The 19,305-nt window shown below is 38.2% G+C and overlaps 3 protein-coding genes across 8 annotated transcripts; 2 read left to right on the top strand and 1 right to left on the bottom strand.

Annotated features, from left to right (window-relative positions):
- Nucleotides 1–1,938: 1,938 nt before the first annotated feature.
- On the top strand, nucleotides 1,939–3,674 carry LOC112273056 (uncharacterized). Its single transcript, XM_024501399.3, has 4 exons — nucleotides 1,939–2,194; nucleotides 2,416–2,521; nucleotides 2,699–2,825; nucleotides 3,179–3,674. Exons 1-4 carry the CDS (start codon nucleotides 2,085–2,087, stop codon nucleotides 3,472–3,474), a joined length of 639 nt encoding a protein of 212 aa, XP_024357167.1. The 5' UTR covers nucleotides 1,939–2,084; the 3' UTR covers nucleotides 3,475–3,674.
- On the bottom strand, nucleotides 3,586–9,333 carry LOC112273055 (uncharacterized). Of its 3 annotated transcripts, none has more exons than XR_016499128.1 (3): nucleotides 9,196–9,333; nucleotides 4,882–7,688; nucleotides 3,586–3,929 (listed from the first exon to the last, which is right to left on the bottom strand). XR_016499128.1 is itself a non-coding variant. In XM_024501398.3 (2 exons), exon 2 carries the CDS (start codon nucleotides 7,569–7,571, stop codon nucleotides 5,016–5,018), a length of 2,556 nt encoding a protein of 851 aa, XP_024357166.1. In that variant the 5' UTR covers nucleotides 7,572–7,688; nucleotides 8,644–9,272; the 3' UTR covers nucleotides 4,363–5,015. The 3 variants fall into 3 exon arrangements, 1 of the variants encoding a protein (XP_024357166.1); XR_002966874.3 differs by lacking the exon at nucleotides 3,586–3,929 and adding an exon at nucleotides 4,597–4,654; XM_024501398.3 differs by lacking the exon at nucleotides 3,586–3,929 and having other exon boundaries at nucleotides 4,363–7,688; nucleotides 8,644–9,272.
- A 2,544-nt stretch (nucleotides 9,334–11,877) lies between these two features.
- On the top strand, nucleotides 11,878–15,338 carry LOC112273002 (GATA transcription factor 26). 4 transcript variants are annotated; one of them, XM_090245255.1, is made up of 6 exons: nucleotides 11,878–12,013; nucleotides 13,058–13,243; nucleotides 13,399–13,746; nucleotides 13,894–14,061; nucleotides 14,296–14,677; nucleotides 14,791–15,338. In XM_090245255.1, exons 2-5 carry the CDS (start codon nucleotides 13,204–13,206, stop codon nucleotides 14,307–14,309), a joined length of 570 nt encoding a protein of 189 aa, XP_090101381.1. In that variant the 5' UTR covers nucleotides 11,878–12,013; nucleotides 13,058–13,203; the 3' UTR covers nucleotides 14,310–14,677; nucleotides 14,791–15,338. The 4 variants fall into 4 exon arrangements, with proteins under 4 accessions (XP_090101381.1, XP_090101382.1, XP_024357053.1 ...); XM_090245256.1 differs by having other exon boundaries at nucleotides 11,883–12,013; nucleotides 13,897–14,061; XM_024501285.3 differs by having other exon boundaries at nucleotides 11,887–12,141.
- The last annotated feature ends 3,967 nt before the right edge of the window (nucleotides 15,339–19,305 follow it).

The raw sequence follows: 19,305 nt of genomic DNA on the forward strand, positions 1-19,305 counted from the left end.
CCACCACAATATCAAAGGGCATCTCATCAATCTCTCTCAGATCGTTTAACAGATCGCAAACATGGTGCATAAATGTGGGTACCGACATGTCCTCTGACATTTTAGGATTCTCCCACCTATCTAGAATTTTCATCACATTTGGAATAGTCTGTGTGGAATACACTTTTGCTAAGATCTCCCAAGCTATTGCAGGATCAAAAGCATTTAAGATATAAGGTTTTACTATTTTTGTTATTGAAAGATAGAAAAATTCTGTCGCTCGTGTTTTTCGCCTGCGGAGTTTCTTTTACTCCTATGGTGTTGGTTGTGCAATCTTCGAGTTTTGGCTTCCAATACCTTCAGTTCCTCCTTTGCTCATTTCTTCCTCTTTGATTTCCATTGTTGATGCAGTCCCACTGCTTGATGATGTTGTCTCTGCGTGCGGTTTCTTCAGTGAGCTCTTAGTTGGTACTACCGTGTCCCACAAATCCTCTCTTTCGTGTACGCTCTGTATCGTACTTTTCCACGCCTTGTAATTTTCTGGTCCTACCAGCATTTTAAAATGTGCAATGATAGAGTACATAGTGCCCATGTCACAACTCTCGTGACTTGATGTTTCTAACTCACATTTTCCTGCTCTGATACCATGATACATTCAACAACAATAAAAGGCTAAGCAATTTCTATGACCAAAAATAAAGCACTGCAATAAGTATCTGAGATGCACAGTGTCATTCATTAAGCAAACGTCACACTCAAGCAAAAACAACTCAAGAGATTAGCAAAAGGTAACACCACCATAGGCGCCAAACTAACTGTCAATTAAGGTCCAAGATTAGAGTCTTATACAAAAGTTTTACCCCAATGGGTAGATACCTAGTCAAGGGTTATGTTCCTGTACCTCCTATTGATATCTAAGTTCTTTATGTTCCTACCGAGGGGGGCGTATCGTCCAACAATAATAGTACCTCATCACTCATCTTTCTCCCTCCAGGATTCACTGCCAGAGTGATCATAGAATTGCAGAACAGGGGATAAGTTGAAAAAAAAAATGACCAGCAATCGAGCAATGTGGACCTTCAGCATGACATGAGGTAATAGATTTGTTATCAAAGCACTTCATTACAGATGCCGTCCTACTTTCATGACTTTATCGCCATCGTCACTATCATATCTGAGGTCCATCTGCGTCAAACGTAGAATTCCGGCCAACTTTTCGTATTCCTCTCGTCCTGTTCACACCGTCTAACTTCGCACAGAGAATGGCACTTCAACCTGCACTCTTAGTGAATTCAAACACTCCGAGTATAACTTAAAACGAAACTCTACATCTCCCCAGACACATTCATGTAAGCACCTCAATTTGACGTCAACGTGAATGAACCAAAATCTCGACAAAGAACCGAGGCAAATAGCCTCATACTCAACATGCAATCCCAATCCTCCCAGATTCAAAATCTTCTGACAATTTATTGTTGGCGAATCACACCAGTTTCGTGAAACCTTTACAACAAAAAAAACGCAACTCTCTCCGAACGTCTCAAACTTCACAGCTCATTCGACATCAGCCACAAAAATGCCAGCAAAATGAAATTCTGCGAAGAAAAAAATTTGGCCGTTGTCATGGACGCATTACTGGCACACCACGATCCTCCACGACATGCTGGTTCTGTTTATTTCGACGCGATTCTGTGGCAGTTGGTCTTCACTTGACAATTTGCTCCAGTAAGGCAAGCAAAAAAAAGCCTCGGAGATCAATACGAAGGATTCATTTTCTCTGTATTGCGTAGCCTCTACCCTTTTGACGCCGAGAGCAAGGTTGAGAGCTGCATCAACCTTACCCTACACGACCCGGGTATAAGAGAATTGATACCCAGAGATCAGGGTTTTTCGTTTTAGGGTTTAGTGCTCCTCTTCACAAAGCAAGACCTCTAGTCCTGCGATGCGATCTGTGTGCGCGACGAGCGAAGCACGATTAATTGGAATATGAGAAATTGAGTCGTTGAGTACGTAGTTATAAGACTTTCTTCGGTTGAGCGTTGACGGAGGAGGAGGAGTTAAGAGTAGTTGAGTGTCGAGAGGCTTGATTTCAATAGAAAATTGGCATGGAGGAGGAGGATGTTCAAGCTGAGCCTGGAAATACAGGGCATCACATCACCAAGCGGTACCGCAAGAACAAGTTTGCAGTTGCGGTATTTGATGAGAAAGCTCGCCAGTACGTAGCCCCTCCCTCTTGCGCTGTCTCTGTCGTTTGAACTTTAATTCTGGGTGAACAGCGGTCTCGAATGAAGAATGCTTTGTGACAGAAGTAGGTCGAAGTTTCAGGAACGAATTAGAGGTTTTGTTTTTGCTGCATTGGGGAAGTACAGCATGCTGTTGAGTGGAGTACGTTTTTGGACTGTGAAATTGCTCAGGCTATAGTGTTGTTGTGAGTAGGGACTACCTGACTGGGTTCCGTAAGAGGAAGAACAAGAGGCGGAAAGTAGCAGCTCAGCAGAATGAAATAAAGGAAAGGCAGCGGCGGCTTCAGGAGAGGAAAGAAGTAAGTTCGTTTTGTGTACTAGTTTATAGTTTGTAAAATAGAACTTAAATTTTAATTCTGCGTTTTTTGGAGTCATTTTGGTTTCTTAATCATATGCTTAAGAATTGGTTGAAATACATAATTGCATAATTCGACATGTTGTATATGTCTTAGACTGAGTGATATCTTGCATTACAGATGAGAGAAGCAAAGAAAGCGGCTTTATTAGAGCAGAAGCCAAATCCAGATGGAAATGCCGAAGAGGGGAATGAAACGGAAGCCGAAGAATCTGAGATTGCAGAAAATGGAACCATAAGAATTGCTGGTGTGTTCGCTGTCATTCCTGTATTTGTCTGGAAGCCTTAGGGCTGTCGTCATGTTGGCTACCCTTCTAGTTCATGATCCCTGTCTTTTTTATCATCGCACATACGTCTCTTAGTTTGGTGACATTTGTTGGTCTTTGTCCAGGGTTCCGTGGTAGTAGTAAGCATTAGATCTACCAACTTTATTTGAAATCTCTCTCTATATAAATTTAGTGATTAGGTACGCCGAATGTTTTCCTATTTGCGCAAGTAATTTTGGAGGCGTCATGGTAGTCTACATAATCTTATTTGCAAGATTTTTCATGCAAATCGTTTTCTATAAGCTAAAAAAGTTGGTATTGGTTTAATATTGCAGAGACAACCACGTATGACGATGGGGATTCGACCATAGTGGTGACGACTTGTAGCTTAGATCCTGAGGATGATCTTGAGAAACTTGAGGTTACACGGAAATCCACCCAAAAGCCTAAGACCTTATTAGGTAAGAGAGCGTCTGTGCCACTAGGCGCTACTCAGCCGAAGAAGGCGAAGTCAGTGAATAAACCTAAAAAGGTTTTATCCGAAAAACGAACAAAGAAGCTTACTAGGCGAGAGAAGTCAGTGCCGAAGAATCAGAGAGCAAAGAAGGGTGGAAAAAGGAAAAAGAAGTAATTGGCTTTAATTTACATATAGCATGCAAACACACTCGTGCTTTCAAGAGAAAGGTTTCAAGTATTATTTGGCACAGATTATAACGGAATATCTTCTTCCTAGGTCAATTAGTTTGCTGCTAGAACATTTTTGAGTGTTGACATTAATGTATTATGTTCCATATGATATGTACTTTGTAATTGGAGATCAAGTTCTAATAATTTGCACCACTTATATTTGGATCTGAATGGCTGACGGCAACACTATGGGGAATTGAGGCTCTGTGGTAGCACTAACTGGCAAACTATCTTACCTACAATTCTTAATGCTCCTTAAGACTACTTGATTTTAGTACAACCTTCATGCATATCCACAATGATGCGCAGGAACTTGATACTTCTACAGTTTGTTCGCAACCCATCGCATTCATGAACTCCAACCATCTGTACTTGATGTGTTGGTTATCTCCCATTACACTGTAGGGAAAAGCATTGCCATCATCAATCATGATACTCTATGTCAATTACACATATTGATTTGAGTAGAGAAGCATTGAGATAAAATAGCATTTGTTGGTCAATTGATTGTTTACAAAATTACTTGCTACTCGGTGTGTACGAATTGAAATTAGTCTTTTCGGGATCTTCGGATTAAAGTACACTCCTGAACTTAGAAGAGTTAAAAAAACAATAATAAGATTTCCACTGTTCATTGTGAATAATAATTCTAGAGTCAAGAAACTACAGAGGTTCTGCAGAAATCCAAAATTTTGGAATTCAGACTCCTTTAATCATGTCATATTAATTGCGCAACTTCTAGATTAGTAGTTTGATACGTTGGATCAAAAGTATAACTCATTCATATAAGATATTTCGAGAATTCAAATCCTCTCACGTAGGACCCAAGGTGTAGTGAGTACTTTCTTGTAGAGTTACTCCACAAGATTTTGCAACAAAATTTAACTGAAGATTCAGTCTCCCGTATTGTGTTGTGAAACTTGGAAAATAAGATATTAAGGCAGAACAAGAGGTTGAGGTCGAACCAATCAAAACCCTCAGCTTTCCAGAGTACGGGCAACTAACTTACAGATAATTTTTTGTCACCAACTGTCACGACAGACCATACGTCCACATTATACTCCAGTTTTATACCCTCAAATAACAGGCATCTCAAGTTCATTGTCGTCTGACCTTCGAACACCCTAAATTTTTTACATAAAAACCAATTAAAGGGTTATCAAACAGATGACACATGTTACACTGCACAATGCCAGGAACTGAGTCGCCTACATTAAGAAAAACAGCAAGGAATAGATACTTCTATTAAGTAACTACAAAGGCTGGAAAAGACCCTTCTACTTTAGCGCCAACATTATGAACTTGACAATTAAAAAAAAACACAACACACCAACTCTTACCACTATCTTACCTTTAAATCTTCTTCTCTGCTTCAGCTGATTACTACACGTCTGGTTGGACTTCACCTACAGAGGATGATGATACAGAACTTTTGATTTCAGTTGCATGTGCTCTTCATTAGGAAAGAAATGCTCTTAGGTTTTATCAATATCGCCTGCCGCCTGCGGTGGAAAGTAAAACCATGGAACCTTTCTTATTCTTTTTGCTATTCTTCCCTACTGAACCATTACCCTCTTCGGCAGTTGGTTTTGCAGGGGCCTGTGCTTTAATTTTGTCTGCAAATGACAAACTAGATGATCCATGACCACCTGCCTCCCCTTTAGAGAGGCTTGAGCTTGAGGATGCTGCAGATGAGCCCCACGGAGTAGAAAGAACCGACTCTAAAGGAACAAGTTGCGGCGCGTCGTAGCCAGAGGCAAATCCCATTTTTGCGACATTGGAAAACAACGATCGGCTGTCACTTGGTGGACTTGCGGTTACAACCGTTGGTTCACCAAGATCGAAGCCACTGCTCACAGGCTCTTCAATCTGCAAAGATCCCATGTATGCTGCAAAGTCAGCAGGAGTCGGAGCCCTTGGTTGTGATGCCGTGAAAGCTGCCAGACGCTCCTCTCTAGCCCTCTCGTTCTTTTCCAGCTTAATGGCTCGACGACGTCTCTGCTGACGAACGCGAATCTCTTCTGAGAAAGGGGAGAACGCCTCAGGAGGTAGCATCCCATTCAAATCCACCTCGCATAATTGAAAGTTGGCCGTTAATGGCAGGTGACTAAGATAGCGATATCGCTTCCGAGTTCCCTCCGTCTGTGTTACAGGTTCCAATTCTACAATATCTGCCTCTATACTCGAAGGCAAAGACTCATAGTCTCCATAATGTTGAAGCAAAACTTTCATGTTGAGGGGATGTAGGATCAAGAATTGCCCATCTGCAGACTGATAAAATGTGTACGTATCCGACTCTTCTTGGTCTCGTTTTACATCCTTATGTTTCTTATCAACATCGGAGACAACTGCCACGGGATCCGTAATTTCTGGAGACTCCACAACAATATCCTCCCAATCTGGCTGCACGCCTGAATCACCGTCCATCTCTACAGCAACGTATTCTTCTAGTACTGAAACAGCTTTCTCAGACTCTGGCTCTTTTCCTTTTGAGATAACTATATCTGCATCATCTGCAAAAGCACTCTCATAAACCCATCCAGCTTCCTCTTTCAACTTGCTCATAGCAGCTTCAGTTTCAGCTACTAAGTCAACCCCCTTATTCCCACCTGGATACCGTTTCGACAATACATCCTTTACTATATCGACATTCACTGAAACAGATCCCACAACTCCTACCCTATTTCCACCACCATCCGTACCGTTCAGTGAATGGACTGAATTGCCTTCAAGAGACTTAGAGAGCCCCGCCTTTGGCTGCGAAAGAATACGCTGTCGCACTGGATGACTGCTGGATAAAAAGTCCAGATTACGGTGTTCTATCCAAGCTTGCTTCCGTTCATGGAGCTGATCTATAGCTCCAAATACGAATGGGACCACGCCTAGATCTTCACCACCCTGTACCTCAGCACGTCTAGCCCACTCGGTAAGCTCCGCTACAGCCTTGTCGGTAATACTCTCAGCTTCAGAAGTAAGGGTAAACTTTGAAAACAGATGAAATTCGCCTTCATCACTGTATGCCAGAGCACCTAAAGAGCCTTTGTTTTTCTCGAAAGGGGTTATAGAATTCTTAGCACGGGTGAGCAGGTTGAACCTTATAGAATTCCCCGAACTATAATGCCGCACTGAACTGATGATCACAGTGCGCATTTCCTTCACAGAGATCATGGCGAAGCAAAGAGGGCACTTTTTCCAAGGGTCCCTGAGCTGATCTCCCAGCATCATGTAATGTAAGATGCAGGGGAAGCAGAATATGTGGCCACATGACGTGATCTGGGGACATAAGGGGGGAGTATCAAGACAAATGGGACACTGCACTGGAATTGGAGCTGTCACATTGACTGCAACAACATCTTCCCACTGCAACATCTTGTCAGGATCACTTGCATTGAGAGAATAGTCGGCCAAATCAGAAACCAAAAATCTGAAGTTCGCCTGCAGAAACAACTCCTTGTTGTAAGGTTGTATCCGCTTTTGCCGTCGAGGAGGAGGCTGGTGGTGGGATCGTGGGGGGGGCCTTTGGATAGGGTCATATTGAAAATTCAAAAGATGATTGGCAGCCCTCAAAGTTTGGCTCTTTTTACTGCCAGGGGGAGTGGTGCCTGCGTTGCCACTGTGCTGCCAAGACTTTCCTGATCCATTTCTGGCTGGAGAAGTGATTGACTTGGAAGATGGACGTGGCTTTCCATTAACGTTTATGGGCCTACTCACACTTGCATGAACTGTTTCATGACGACCCTTTCGCCCTGGTTCTGGTCCCGATCCAGACCCCGATCCAGAATTGAGGCTGTTTCCAGAAAACATGTCTTGGTCAATTGGCTCTCCGACATGGAAAAATGAATCCGAGGCTGCAGGAATTGGCACAAACTCTTTGGCATATGGGTTGAGCTTTGGAATTTGTTCCTTCGCAACATCAGTTTCATTGTCTTTACTCCCATGAAAGTGGCCACTGCCTCCTGCAGCTCCATGTCGCAAGGACGTGTCTCTGAATTGTTCTCGTGGCGCAGACGATGGTGCTACAGAGGCAGACGAGCTGGACATGAAAACTTGAAAAGTACCTGGGGCCGTCGAGGTGCGCTCCTCCACCACTACCCCACGACTGCTGACGTACAACTTGATTTCGAGCCCCTACAAATAAAGACCAACTCCAACAAAGCCCTGAAACATTACAGAGTACAACTATTTCCCGTCACAAAAATGAAGCAAAATTCACGGTAAGTGGAATTATCAGAGTTGTGATCAGGCTAAACTTAAGAGCTCCTCTCAAAGGATGCCAGCGGACTTTCAAATATCAGAAGCAACCATTTTTTTCAATCCTAAGGAAGTAGGAGTAATGAAAAGAACAGAAACGCAATTGCATTGGAGGCCTGTCTATATTCAAAACATAATTGCTGATTTCGAAATGGATAGATAATACAACTACATAGCTCGATCGTCCATGAGACTGCCAATAATTTCAATCCAACTAAAAAGTCAGACAATTTAAAGATAAATAAGTAATTTCAGCGATGAGATCAGTGACGTACATATTCGAGTGAGACTTCACTGGCTGTAGAAAGCAGGAGGAGAACATGAAAACAAGGGCTCTAAAAATAAAATAAACAATCATTCATCGAGACTAGTGGCCCTTCCCCGCAAAAGAGGATTATGACCACCTTTAATAATTCATGTAGCTTGTCATCCACTTAAAAGTGAATATGTGACGATACATTAACGACACACGAATATCCATCCCATGATCCAGTAAAGTAATATCACTGTGAGGCACTTCAAGATGAAACTTAAACCTAAGCGCAAACGTCTTAACCTGGTAGGAAATCCATGTATATATGTACACACACACACACACACACACACACATATATATATATATATATATATATATATATATATGCACACAAGGGATCGACAAACCTACTGGTCGCAACAAGTAACCAAAGTGCATCAAGTCAATATGTCATTGCGCCAATTTTCTGATAAAAATTTCAAGCTCTGTGAAAATCACCAAAAACGGCAGAAAAATCACACAAGAACTCCTCCTGTACTGATTCCACGAACCCAGTTCCAGAACTGTGGAAAAATTTCAGGACCTTGAGTAAAGATGAACACTCACGTTTTTTTCAGCCGCAATCAAACCTCTGAAGCACCCACTATGACCTCCTTCATGAACGCGCCACCGCAGACCTCACCAATCGCGACCAACCAAACCCTCTATAACCACTACCAGAACCCTAGGAAACGCAAACCCGCGCGCTACCTTCTCTCCCCCTCCCCCCGATACCCTCAATCCTCAAAAAACCAAAAAAACGCGTCCTCAAGCCACAATCCTTTACCCCCGACTCAGACTCTCCCTTCACTCGATCCATCCCTAGCCCCTGCTCTACCAACCTGCCCCGTTAAAACCTCCTCTTCCTCCTTCCCTCTTAACACCAACACCAACACCAACATTCACACCAACCTTTCAAATCCCACTCGCGCCTAACCATGCAATAATCCAACCACAATTCCAAACCCCAAAACCAAAACCAGATACATCCAAATCCCACCACCACCAAGGCCGCGAAAGCGTAATGTCAATGAAGCCGAAGAGACGCCATATCCCGGGGCATGACCGAAGAAAACGATTGAAGACAAACACAAGTGATCAGGAGGAGGAAACACTGACGTGCATGTGTCCGCTCCGTCAGTCCGTCCGCTCCGGTCCGCTCTGTTCAAGGGTGGTGTGAAGGCTAACAGCAAGGGGGATGCAAATTGGTGATGAGCATGGGGCAGCACTTGGAAATCTGTATCGCCGAAGCTCGGGGACGGAACACGGAGCACGAAGAGGAAGATGCGCTCCGAAGGTTCTTTGAGGCCCCATGCCCGCTCAGTCCCTTTTCACACTGGGAGGCTGCCTCGGATTGGCTCCCTCCCTCGTTCCCTCGCCTGCCCCTCTCTCGGAACGGATCGGATCAGCTTGCGAAACTTGTACCTCTTGTACTGGCTGCCGCTGGCTCCCCTGCTCTGTCCACGTTTGCGTCACCGCCAGGCCGCGCGTTTGCGTCATCCTGCCGCACGTCGGCGACAACATTCTCCTCCTCCTCGGACTTTGCTTCCCCCGCGTGTATATATATAGGAGAATATATATAGGAGAATGATAAATAGACCCAGATTTTTATTAAATTGACCCATCCAAGGTGAGAAAAAAAAAAAAAAAAAAAAAAAAAAACTTCTAGATTCATTTCTCCACTATCAGATCCAAAACCAAATGAAAACCAACCACATTCATCATGATTACCATATTCTTCATCATAGGTAGACTGATTCAATAAAAACTTGGATCTATTTCACATTCTCCTATGTATGTATGTATCTATATATATGTATATATATTGTCAATGCCAACACAATTTTTTCCTAGTGTTCATGCCCATCGACCACATGCCCCCTTTATTTAATCACATGATATTGTATCTTCTAATATTGTATTGCAATAGATACAAGTGTTATGCAACAAATTGTTTTTCATATTGTTCTCAAAAGATATTCACCTTTGGATACACAAAACTGTAGTTGACACTTTTGGATATAGTTGTGTATTGCATGTGGGTTGAAAGATACTATCTTGCAAAAGGCATAAATTTTGCCAAGCAAATTGTGGAGTAGTTATGAAAGATAGGGAAAATCAATCTTGCTTATATATATATATATATATATATAACCTTAATACATTTTATCTTATTATGTTTTAGTTTTTTACTTGGAATTAAGAAATATTTGTAAACATGATTTTATTTGACTTTTTTATTTGTTTTTAATTTTATGTTTAATCTAATTATAAACATCATTTAAAATTTTTATATATATATATATATATATATATATATATAAATACATAGCATTGAATGTGGGTATGTATGTTTGCATATAAATAATTTTTGGAACATTTAAAAAATATATTTAATAAAGTGAAATAAATCAAAAACAATCAAATGGATTTGAACAAAATCATTGTAATATACTAGCATCGTTTTTTTCTTTTGCTCATTATATATTAAATAGTGTAAACTTCATTGCAGCAAACTTGTTGTCACATTTAAAATTTTGAACCTCCTTGTAGCAATAGATACACGTTATTCCAGACTTCTAGCCATTTTTACCAAGAAATTTTCTATTAAATATTAATATTGTAATTTTTTATAATAAAAAATATGTCTTGTGTTATGCTTCTTTTTTTTTTAAATTATTTTTCAATGTTTTCACTTAGTTTCTATAACCATGTGTATGATGTAGCATTAAAATGTTTTCAAATATTGCATTAAAATGCATTAAAATGTTTTCAAATATTGTGGTGAGATCATCAATTGAGAGTTTAAAGACTTTTATTTGAACTAAAAATACTACAATTTTAAAGCTTAGAGATGTGTGATATATTTTTGTATATTCAGTTCCTTGACAATCCAAAAGAATGAGACCAATCCAATGCCATCTCTTTGTTTGATCCATTCTATATCATGTTCATATGCCATGTTAGGAAATATTTATTAATCTCTTTTAATCTTGTATTATAGAAATTTGTTACTTTATTATTTATTTAATTTCCTTAATACTATAAGATCTACTATAGCATATATATTATTGTACTTAAAGCTTAAAATGAATATTATTTGAGAGCTTTAATACAAAAATCATTATTTTATTATTATTAATTATCTAAAAATAGTTTAAAAGAGTAGTAAAAACATTCATTAAAAATATTCAATTAAATATTCTATATTTATTATAAATTATCAAATAAAAATAAATTTTATAGCATTTATAATTACATAAATAATAAAATAATTAAATTCATAAATATATAAATAATTTTGCATCTTTAATTGCATCTTCTTGTTTGATACTATCTCCAAAAATAAAGACTTATAAGAAAAATAAAAATAAAATTTCTTCTTCAAATAAGAACCTTTGTAAGATTATTATATCATGGCCTTTGAAAGTGAACCTCACAACTCCTTCAAATCTCGAGGTAATAAATAAAAAAAATCCTTATCTACTTTTATCAAATTATTGATTTAATTAACAACACAATTAAAAATAACGTGGTGATGAAGACCGCATGGGTTCCTTGTTGCCAACAAGTGCCGCGCCATCGTGGATTCGTCCAGCCTGGCGGGAGAAAAGAAAAGTAACGCCCAGTTTAAAGTGAAAGGTTGGAAACAGACGAGAGTCGAGAAAGGCAAAGGGCGTTCGTCCGAAAGCGGACGAGGAGTCCTGACGAAGGGGTTTCGTGGTCGGATGCGACGTCTCCGTCTGCCATCGTCGTCGTCGTCTTCCTCCTGGGCTTCGCATGCCTTCGCGCTTCTTCTGCGCCAACTCTGGTTGGGTACCCTTCGCAACAGACGAGAGTGAGCCCGATTTGCACACAAACCCATTCAATTCACGCACACATTCCGCAGGACGTCGACGGATGCCTCCGGATTAGTCCAACGGCGAATCGAGAGCGTGTGAGTTCTATCTGATAACTGACATCGTCCTTTGTCCTTTTAAATCTGCGCTCGATTTGGGGACCCCAAGCGGACGGGAAGATCTGCCGTTGGGTGTTTGTTGACAGTGTTGGAGATTCATTTACGAGGTGGGTTCATGATGACTGAAGCTGGAACTCACTTCGTCGGAATTGACGATTTGTAGTTTTTTGAAGAAGAGTGTTGGGTGGTTTGGGAGTTTGAAAAGACTGTTGTAGTGGGGTTTGTTGTCGTTGTTGTGGTGTCCGGGTCTTTCCGAGTCTTGCAGGTGCCATGGTGGATGAATAAACCCGTGGATTAGTTCTCAGTGTTTCTGGGTTTGGTTCTTGACTTCTTTCTCTGTGTTGAGAGTTTGAGAGGACACCGACAAGGTTTTACAGTTGTGGCAGAGTGATTTGCAGCTTGTAGAGATTTTGAGATGCTTTTAACCGAGTTCCGATCGCAAGTTGCGCTTGCTGGTTGCTAAACCCTCGTCAGATTTGGTCATGTGGTCGTTTTGATGATCTCATCGACCGCGTTAGTTTTGGAGGGGGGGGGGGGAGGGGAGGGTTTCTTGACCACAAGATTACGAAGAGTTTTTAATGCAATTTTTGAGCAATTTCATCTGTCTGTGCATTGGAGTTCACTTGGTTCACATGCAAAAGTGTTCAACGTTGAGTTGCTAACATTATAGCTTGCGCTGGTTTTGGGTCTGTGAATGTTGTGACAATTTGCTGTGCTAATAGCATCAATAGCAGTAATAACAGTTGTAAGAAGAAGCTTGCCAAGTTACAAAGCTTGGGTTTCGTTTTACTACAATTTTAGTGGTTCCTTCTGCTAGGTTTAAACCAGTTTGCAACCTCGTGTACTTCACGATATCGATCTTTCTAAATGTTCTAGGAATGCTAACTTGCCATATCGCTGTGTTTCCTCTCTGCTATTATATGCAGTGCGTTGAAACTTTTAATCGCATCGTAAGGCAGAATTGATTGAACGTTTGTTTGTGTAATTGTTCCCATTACATTGACAGTGTCTGTGCCTTTTCAGTTAATTTAAACCATGTAATGACGCTGGAATCAGTTAGAAAGCCGTACAAGAGGAGGATCGAGTGAAGAAAATTCTGTTGGTTGATGTTCAAAGAACGCGGGAGGGTTCCATATTGAGGCTCGCCCTGATACTAGTACTTAAGGCGCATGGGAAAACAAGGGCCTTGTAGCCATTGTGGCATTGCCAGTATGTCCTCTCTGTCCCGGTTTCGTTATGTGCACGGTGTCCGTAACTTACACACAATGTATCTCACATCAATCTTTTATTGTGCTACAACATTGTCAGCTCAATTGAAATTCAATGATCTATGCTTATATTTGAGCTTATATCTGCTGTTGCAGCAACTCCCTTGTGCCCAAATGGACCTCCAGATAAAGAAGTTCTATGCAATGCCTGCGGCTCTAGATGGCGTACCAAGGGGACCCTTCCCAATCATACGCCAATGCATTCTGGTGGATCCGAAGGGTGGGCAAGCCCTGAAGTGTCCGCTTTAGGACATGGGAACAGTTGTTCTTCTGAATATCGATCTTCCAAGCGAAAGGAACCATCTGGGGGACATCTGCAATTAGGTCCCATCCGCAAGTTTGCTGGAAATGACTCTACCTCAGCATCAAGCCTAAGCTCTTATATATCAGATTCTGATGAAGATGCTAATGGCCTGAGCTCACCAGTTCGAAGTGATACTGCAGGTTGGCTAATCTGCCTCAAAAACTTGATTCTGCTTGTTGTTGAGTATGCCTGGATGGTGATTTTACTTACAGTTGTGCTGAGTGAAGTGGTGCTCTCTGTTTCTACTGTTAGAGTTATGTTTGAGCCCCTTTGATGTTTTTATGCAGTAGACTCCAGCCCTCCATGGGAAGGCCGTGTTCCTTGTAGGAAGCGCTCATCCATGCCTCGGGCATGCACTTCAGTTGATAAGCTTATCAGGCAATTTCAAGACCTAGTGTACGAGGACTCACCAGTTCGCTCTTCACTGACCAGTGAATCAGAAAAAGGGGATATTGGTAAATAGCAATCCCTCAGCAGTAAAGACGAAAGATGTCTTGGATTTTTTTTCTATTGGCAATCTACGTTACAGAAGTGTATGATCAATAGCATGATAGATGCAGAATTGCCTATGCCTCTGAACACTTGGCTATCCTGATGTCTTCTCAACCTTATCCTGTTAATTTATGCATTTACCGCCTTCAGAAGTTCAGGCGATGCTCAAACGTTATGTGATCAATGCCGATCTGCAGATCAAGAGACTTGACAAGGCGAAACTGAAGGGGTGCTTATCTCCACTGTGCTTAACAATTCCCAGGTTCGCTGGTATAGTCGATCAAAACAGAGGCATCGACAATTACTTATCTTTGATAGGGGTGCAACAGCAGAAAATTTATCAGAGCCTGAGATTTTGGACACGGGGAGCTCTAATGATTACAGGAGCACGGCTGTCTTTGTTATGGATACAGTGGCCTGCTTCCTACTGAACGAACGCGTAGAATGGTCCTAGTTGAATATGATGACACACCACATGCCAATTTGCTTTTGGACAATCCAACGAGTATTATGTTACGGGACAATGGACTTGCCCAAAATTCCAAATGGCAGAACGACAAGAAGGATTTGGATGTGGAGGTAAGCAAACTCTCTGTTTACCTCCTTGCTTGCCCTACCAATTACGCTTTCATGCAAACTTGTCCTTTTAGTGTTCACATTCTAAGCTTGTTTTAGTCGTGTGCGTTTTGCAGGTTGAAACAACTACCCTTCTGAGAGATATTTGACACACAGAAAGCAACCCCACGGAACTGATTTGGGATCTTATTTGTGGTTGACCTGACCAGGCTCCTTCCTAATGGAGCTGTACTGAATCCTGGTTGGATGTTCAATTGAGGAGGTGCTCATTGGCGTTGGGTAATAATTAATGATCGGATCGTTTTGTGGGTTTCGTATCAAATCTCTTTATCTCCAACCTTCTAATCCTTTCCAAGTCCCCTACTACATGAGGAGATGGTTTCAATTTTTCTTGTCCAGAGTGTACCATGATAACTACATCGTATTTTAGAAACTGAGATGTTTCCGTTCCATCTGGGATACAGAATGTTGTCCTCGGAGCATAACATCTTCCACGTTTTTTGCTATATTTTCTGAAGAATTTTCAGTCCATTTGTACTCCAGGACCTAGTTTTCTGTTCGTTCTCAATGGCTTAAGTTTTGTGCTCCAGCTGCACCTTGGACAAAATCTCCAGAATTCGGAGAGGGTGAAATTGCCTGCCTGGTCATAGAGCATTTTCCAAAAGGTGTCTTCTGAATCCAAATGAGGAAAAATGAATCTTTTGGATCATTATTAACGATTGAATCAAGTAATCAACTACATAACAATAATATTTTCTGTAAACGTAATGTACGGGAACATTTTCTCTTTAACTTTTAGTGTTGTGTTTAAAGGACGTGTGCTTTCTAAAGAGATGTTTATAAGTATTAGGGTATTTGATAGCCTATAACAGAACGAAATTTTCATTAAAGATTAAGACAGCATGTTTTGATACCCGGAAGCAGCTGTTTATTAAAAATTTTAACTTTTCAATTACCATATTTAAAAAGTTTCTGTAAAGATTTTGTATGTCTCGATACTTTGTTAGTTCATTCAAGTTAATTATATTCGTTACTATCAGTGAATTTAAAGTAAAGCTCGTATTTGTAGGTAGATTTTTGTTCTTGACAATCCTTGATAATATTCAGTCTTAGTAGAGAAGGTGAATGGCCACTACCCTTAAATCCTTTAATTAGATATATTTGTGGATTGTCTCATTGTTGACTTTTCAATGAAAAAAATCAATCCAAATGATAGAAAGAATATATACATTAGTTACAATTAATTTATTTTTAAAAATCCAAGATATAAGTTGAAAATTTTAGAATTGTAGTAATATAATCAATTGATCCATATTATGGCTATTTTCACTTTATCTTATCTCTTATGACTAAAGCACTCCAACCTTCTAAGATAGATTTTTAGGTGCAAAAATATCTTACTTTTGTAAGTTATTAATATTATTAATCTTTTTCTCTAATATGTATTTAAACTATTATTGTGCTGCAAATCATATTTATTGATTTGTTTTAATTTTTGCATTAAAATATACATACAGAAGTTTGTGTATATACATTTAATATTTTTACTTTTTAAATAAAATTTATAATTAGTAATATTATGACTTAAATATATTTTCCATCAAAAACGTTTTTTCAATTTACTATTATTTCTAAAGTTATATTCTAAAACAATATATATTAGTTGTATATATATATATATATATATATATGCACACACATATGTTCTTAAAGTATTTGTTATAATCATGGATGTTGTGTACCCTTGACTAATACAAATAATTTCTTGATTGTTGAATATTACAATTTAAATCAAATCATTCCTAAAAGAATTAAAGACTATGGAAATTGTATATAGTTGTAATTGTGTCTTTGGAACCCATAAGTAAATTTTGAGTTGATAAAGGTTGATACACAAAATTAAAAGAACTAAAACAACTCTAAATTAAATTACAACATTATTGCAATTTTAATTACTACAAAGTGACTAACATAAATTAGTGGCAACACTAGCCAAGTAGAGCCTAATTCTAGTTTTAATCTAAGTACTAATAGAGTGAATGTATTGAATAGAGAAAGTGTGCATGTGTGCTTCTAACATCTCCTTTCTTCTTGTGAAGTGCAATTATATTTTAAAAATAAATAATAGAAGGAAAGTAAAAAAATATAAAAATAATAAAGAATGATTGAAAAAATTCCAAAATAGAGAATGAATCACTAGTAACAATAAAATGCAAAAATGCTTGGTTATATATGAAAACAGTCATGTTGTTGATAGCACATATATAAGAGTACATCTAATTGTATTATTGTATCTTATGAATACTTTCATAATATATAAAGTATTTGTTTTCACAAGGATGTATTGAGCAAAAGTGTCCAATGCTTTTACATCATAAGGCAAAGAATTCTACCATCTTTAAACCGTGATAGTAAGATGATGCAAAAAATGAATGCTTGCATGTATTTTCACTTCACAATATCAAAAGACTTTATTTACTTGACAGTAAATATGTCACAATGTTACAATACAATTTCATCTTACTACATCAATAAATAAAATATAGACATAAATATTTGCATATTGTACCATTGAATGCTAAGATATGAATTTCCAAAGTTTAGAGTAAAAATATCCTTTGAGGGAAGGAAATGTTTTGAAGAATTTTGTTATAATTTGAGCTTTTGTACAAAATAAAGGGGTTTTTGAGAGCTAAGACATCATATGTAAGCCAAAGATAAATTCTCTATAGCTAGGTATCCAGTGTATTTTCAAATTACAAATTAAGCCATATGATAATGCAATAATAGCCTTCTTTATGGGATGTAAGCAAATTTCTTAAATTCTTGCTAAAAAAATTAATATACTTAAAAAAAACATGGAAATGAAGCAGTGACTCTAGATTGGATCTCAATTAAGTTTTTTTTTTTTTTTTTTTTTTTTTTTTAAATTCATCAGCAAACATAATACTATTATAGAAAAATTATTTATATCACTATTCTCACCATGATTTTATTTAAAGACCTATATTATGTAAACATAAACTTATGGATTTGACTCAAGATAGCGACAAGACCTTAAGATTTTTATATATATAATACTATGAAAGATCCATACAAATTTATGAAAGTTGCTTCATAGATTATAAGAGGATTGGATATAATATTTTGAAGTAATATGCACAATATAACTATAGCATATCAATGCTTCTGTATTAGTATAGAAGCAAGAATTTGTTAGCATATACTTGTCTCATTCAATAATAAAATAACAAAAAAAATTCAATAATAACAATTGATTATTGTAACCTATTCTTTAATTGTCATTTTGATTTGAATACAAAACATTTGATAAAGGAATGCAAAGCAACTAGGATTAAAAGAAGTATAGAGGCAAAAGAGGTTGTATCAATAAGTGAGTACTCAATTGCCTCAACTTTAGAGCAAGCACCAATACCACATTCACATGCTCTTGCTACCAATGAAAAGTTACTTATTCCTCTCTCAATTGTTGTTAGACAAAATTAGACTATTTTGATGAGATTGTTTGGTCCTTTCGCAAAGAAACTGAAGTGTAGTATAGATCCTTTGAACCAAGATACAATGTGGGCTATCTTCCATCATCCAAAGGACGGTCAAGGAAGCCAATAATAGATCTTAGTAGAATAATTTTTCCACCTCCATCCTCAATATAAAAGACACCATACTCCACTAATCTACACTGCTCTAATTATTCACATTGACTAAAGTAGCAACATCTTTGATCCCTATATAGATTAGTCTACGAGTTTTTTTTCCAACTCAAAATAAAGAAAGAAACACCATGATATGGTTTCTTATATTGCAAAGAGAGACAAATAAAGTTGTAATAATTCATTTTTTGACTGTTCTAAATAGAGCATCAATACATGAAGATCCTATAGAGCTTACATGAAAAACAACCAAAAGGCCTTCTATTGCAATGAAGAGAGTAGATATTTAAGAAATTGACACAAAAGGTGGAATACCTATTGTTGATAATTTTAGAGATTTTAATCTATCAGTAAAAGAATTGAGGTTGTTCCTCTAAGAAACTTTATCTTAGACTATTATTGGCATTTAGCTTAAAACCACAATAGATGAGAATCGAAGCAAAGAAAATGAAGTTTGATCATACCTCCTTCTTATTCACATTACAAATGGATTTAGTCATAATTATGCATTTCCCAACTACACTAACATCATTCCATTTAATACAAAAAAATTGATACTTCATATAGCCTATTATATTAATAGTTATCCAATAATAATAACTAATACTTTGGACAACTTATAAAGATTGAATATTGATAAAAATAGAATAGCTTTTCAATCTCACTCAATAAATATTGCTAGTATATAGAATATATGCAATATCTATCTAATAAAGTTACATATTAATATAGAGATCTTTTTAATTCTTTATTAAAACATAATGACATCAAGAATGTTAGCTAAGGTAGCGGAAGGAATCCTTGAGCTTTTTCATGCTCAATTCTACTATTAGTTAAACAATATGAATATCTTAAAACCTAACTGTGGATTCCTAACGCCTTAGCCTCAACAACTTATAGAACATCAATTGCTTTGTTAATAAGATATTTAGCATTTTCAAATAAAAAACATGATCTAGT

Source organism: Physcomitrium patens, chromosome 20, assembly GCF_059467195.1.
Source record: "Physcomitrium patens ecotype Gransden chromosome 20, ASM5946719v1, whole genome shotgun sequence".
NCBI lineage: Eukaryota > Viridiplantae > Streptophyta > Bryopsida > Funariales > Funariaceae > Physcomitrium > Physcomitrium patens.

Excerpts from the sequence above, each read along its gene's own strand:
- LOC112273056 (XM_024501399.3), top strand. The coding sequence starts at position 2,085 with ATGGAGGAGGAGGATGTTCAAGCTGAGCCTGGAAATACAGGGCATCAC. Across the intron at positions 2,195-2,415 it reads TTTGATGAGAAAGCTCGCCA|GGACTACCTGACTGGGTTCC; the intron begins GTACGTAGCCCC and ends TGTTGTGAGTAG. Across the intron at positions 2,826-3,178 it reads TGGAACCATAAGAATTGCTG|AGACAACCACGTATGACGAT; the intron begins GTGTGTTCGCTG and ends TTAATATTGCAG.
- LOC112273055 (XM_024501398.3), bottom strand. The coding sequence starts at position 7,571 with ATGTCCAGCTCGTCTGCCTCTGTAGCACCATCGTCTGCGCCACGAGAA.
- LOC112273002 (XM_090245255.1), top strand. The coding sequence starts at position 13,204 with ATGGGAAAACAAGGGCCTTGTAGCCATTGTGGCATTGCCA. Across the intron at positions 13,244-13,398 it reads TAGCCATTGTGGCATTGCCA|CAACTCCCTTGTGCCCAAAT; the intron begins GTATGTCCTCTC and ends CTGCTGTTGCAG. Across the intron at positions 13,747-13,893 it reads AGTTCGAAGTGATACTGCAG|TAGACTCCAGCCCTCCATGG; the intron begins GTTGGCTAATCT and ends GTTTTTATGCAG.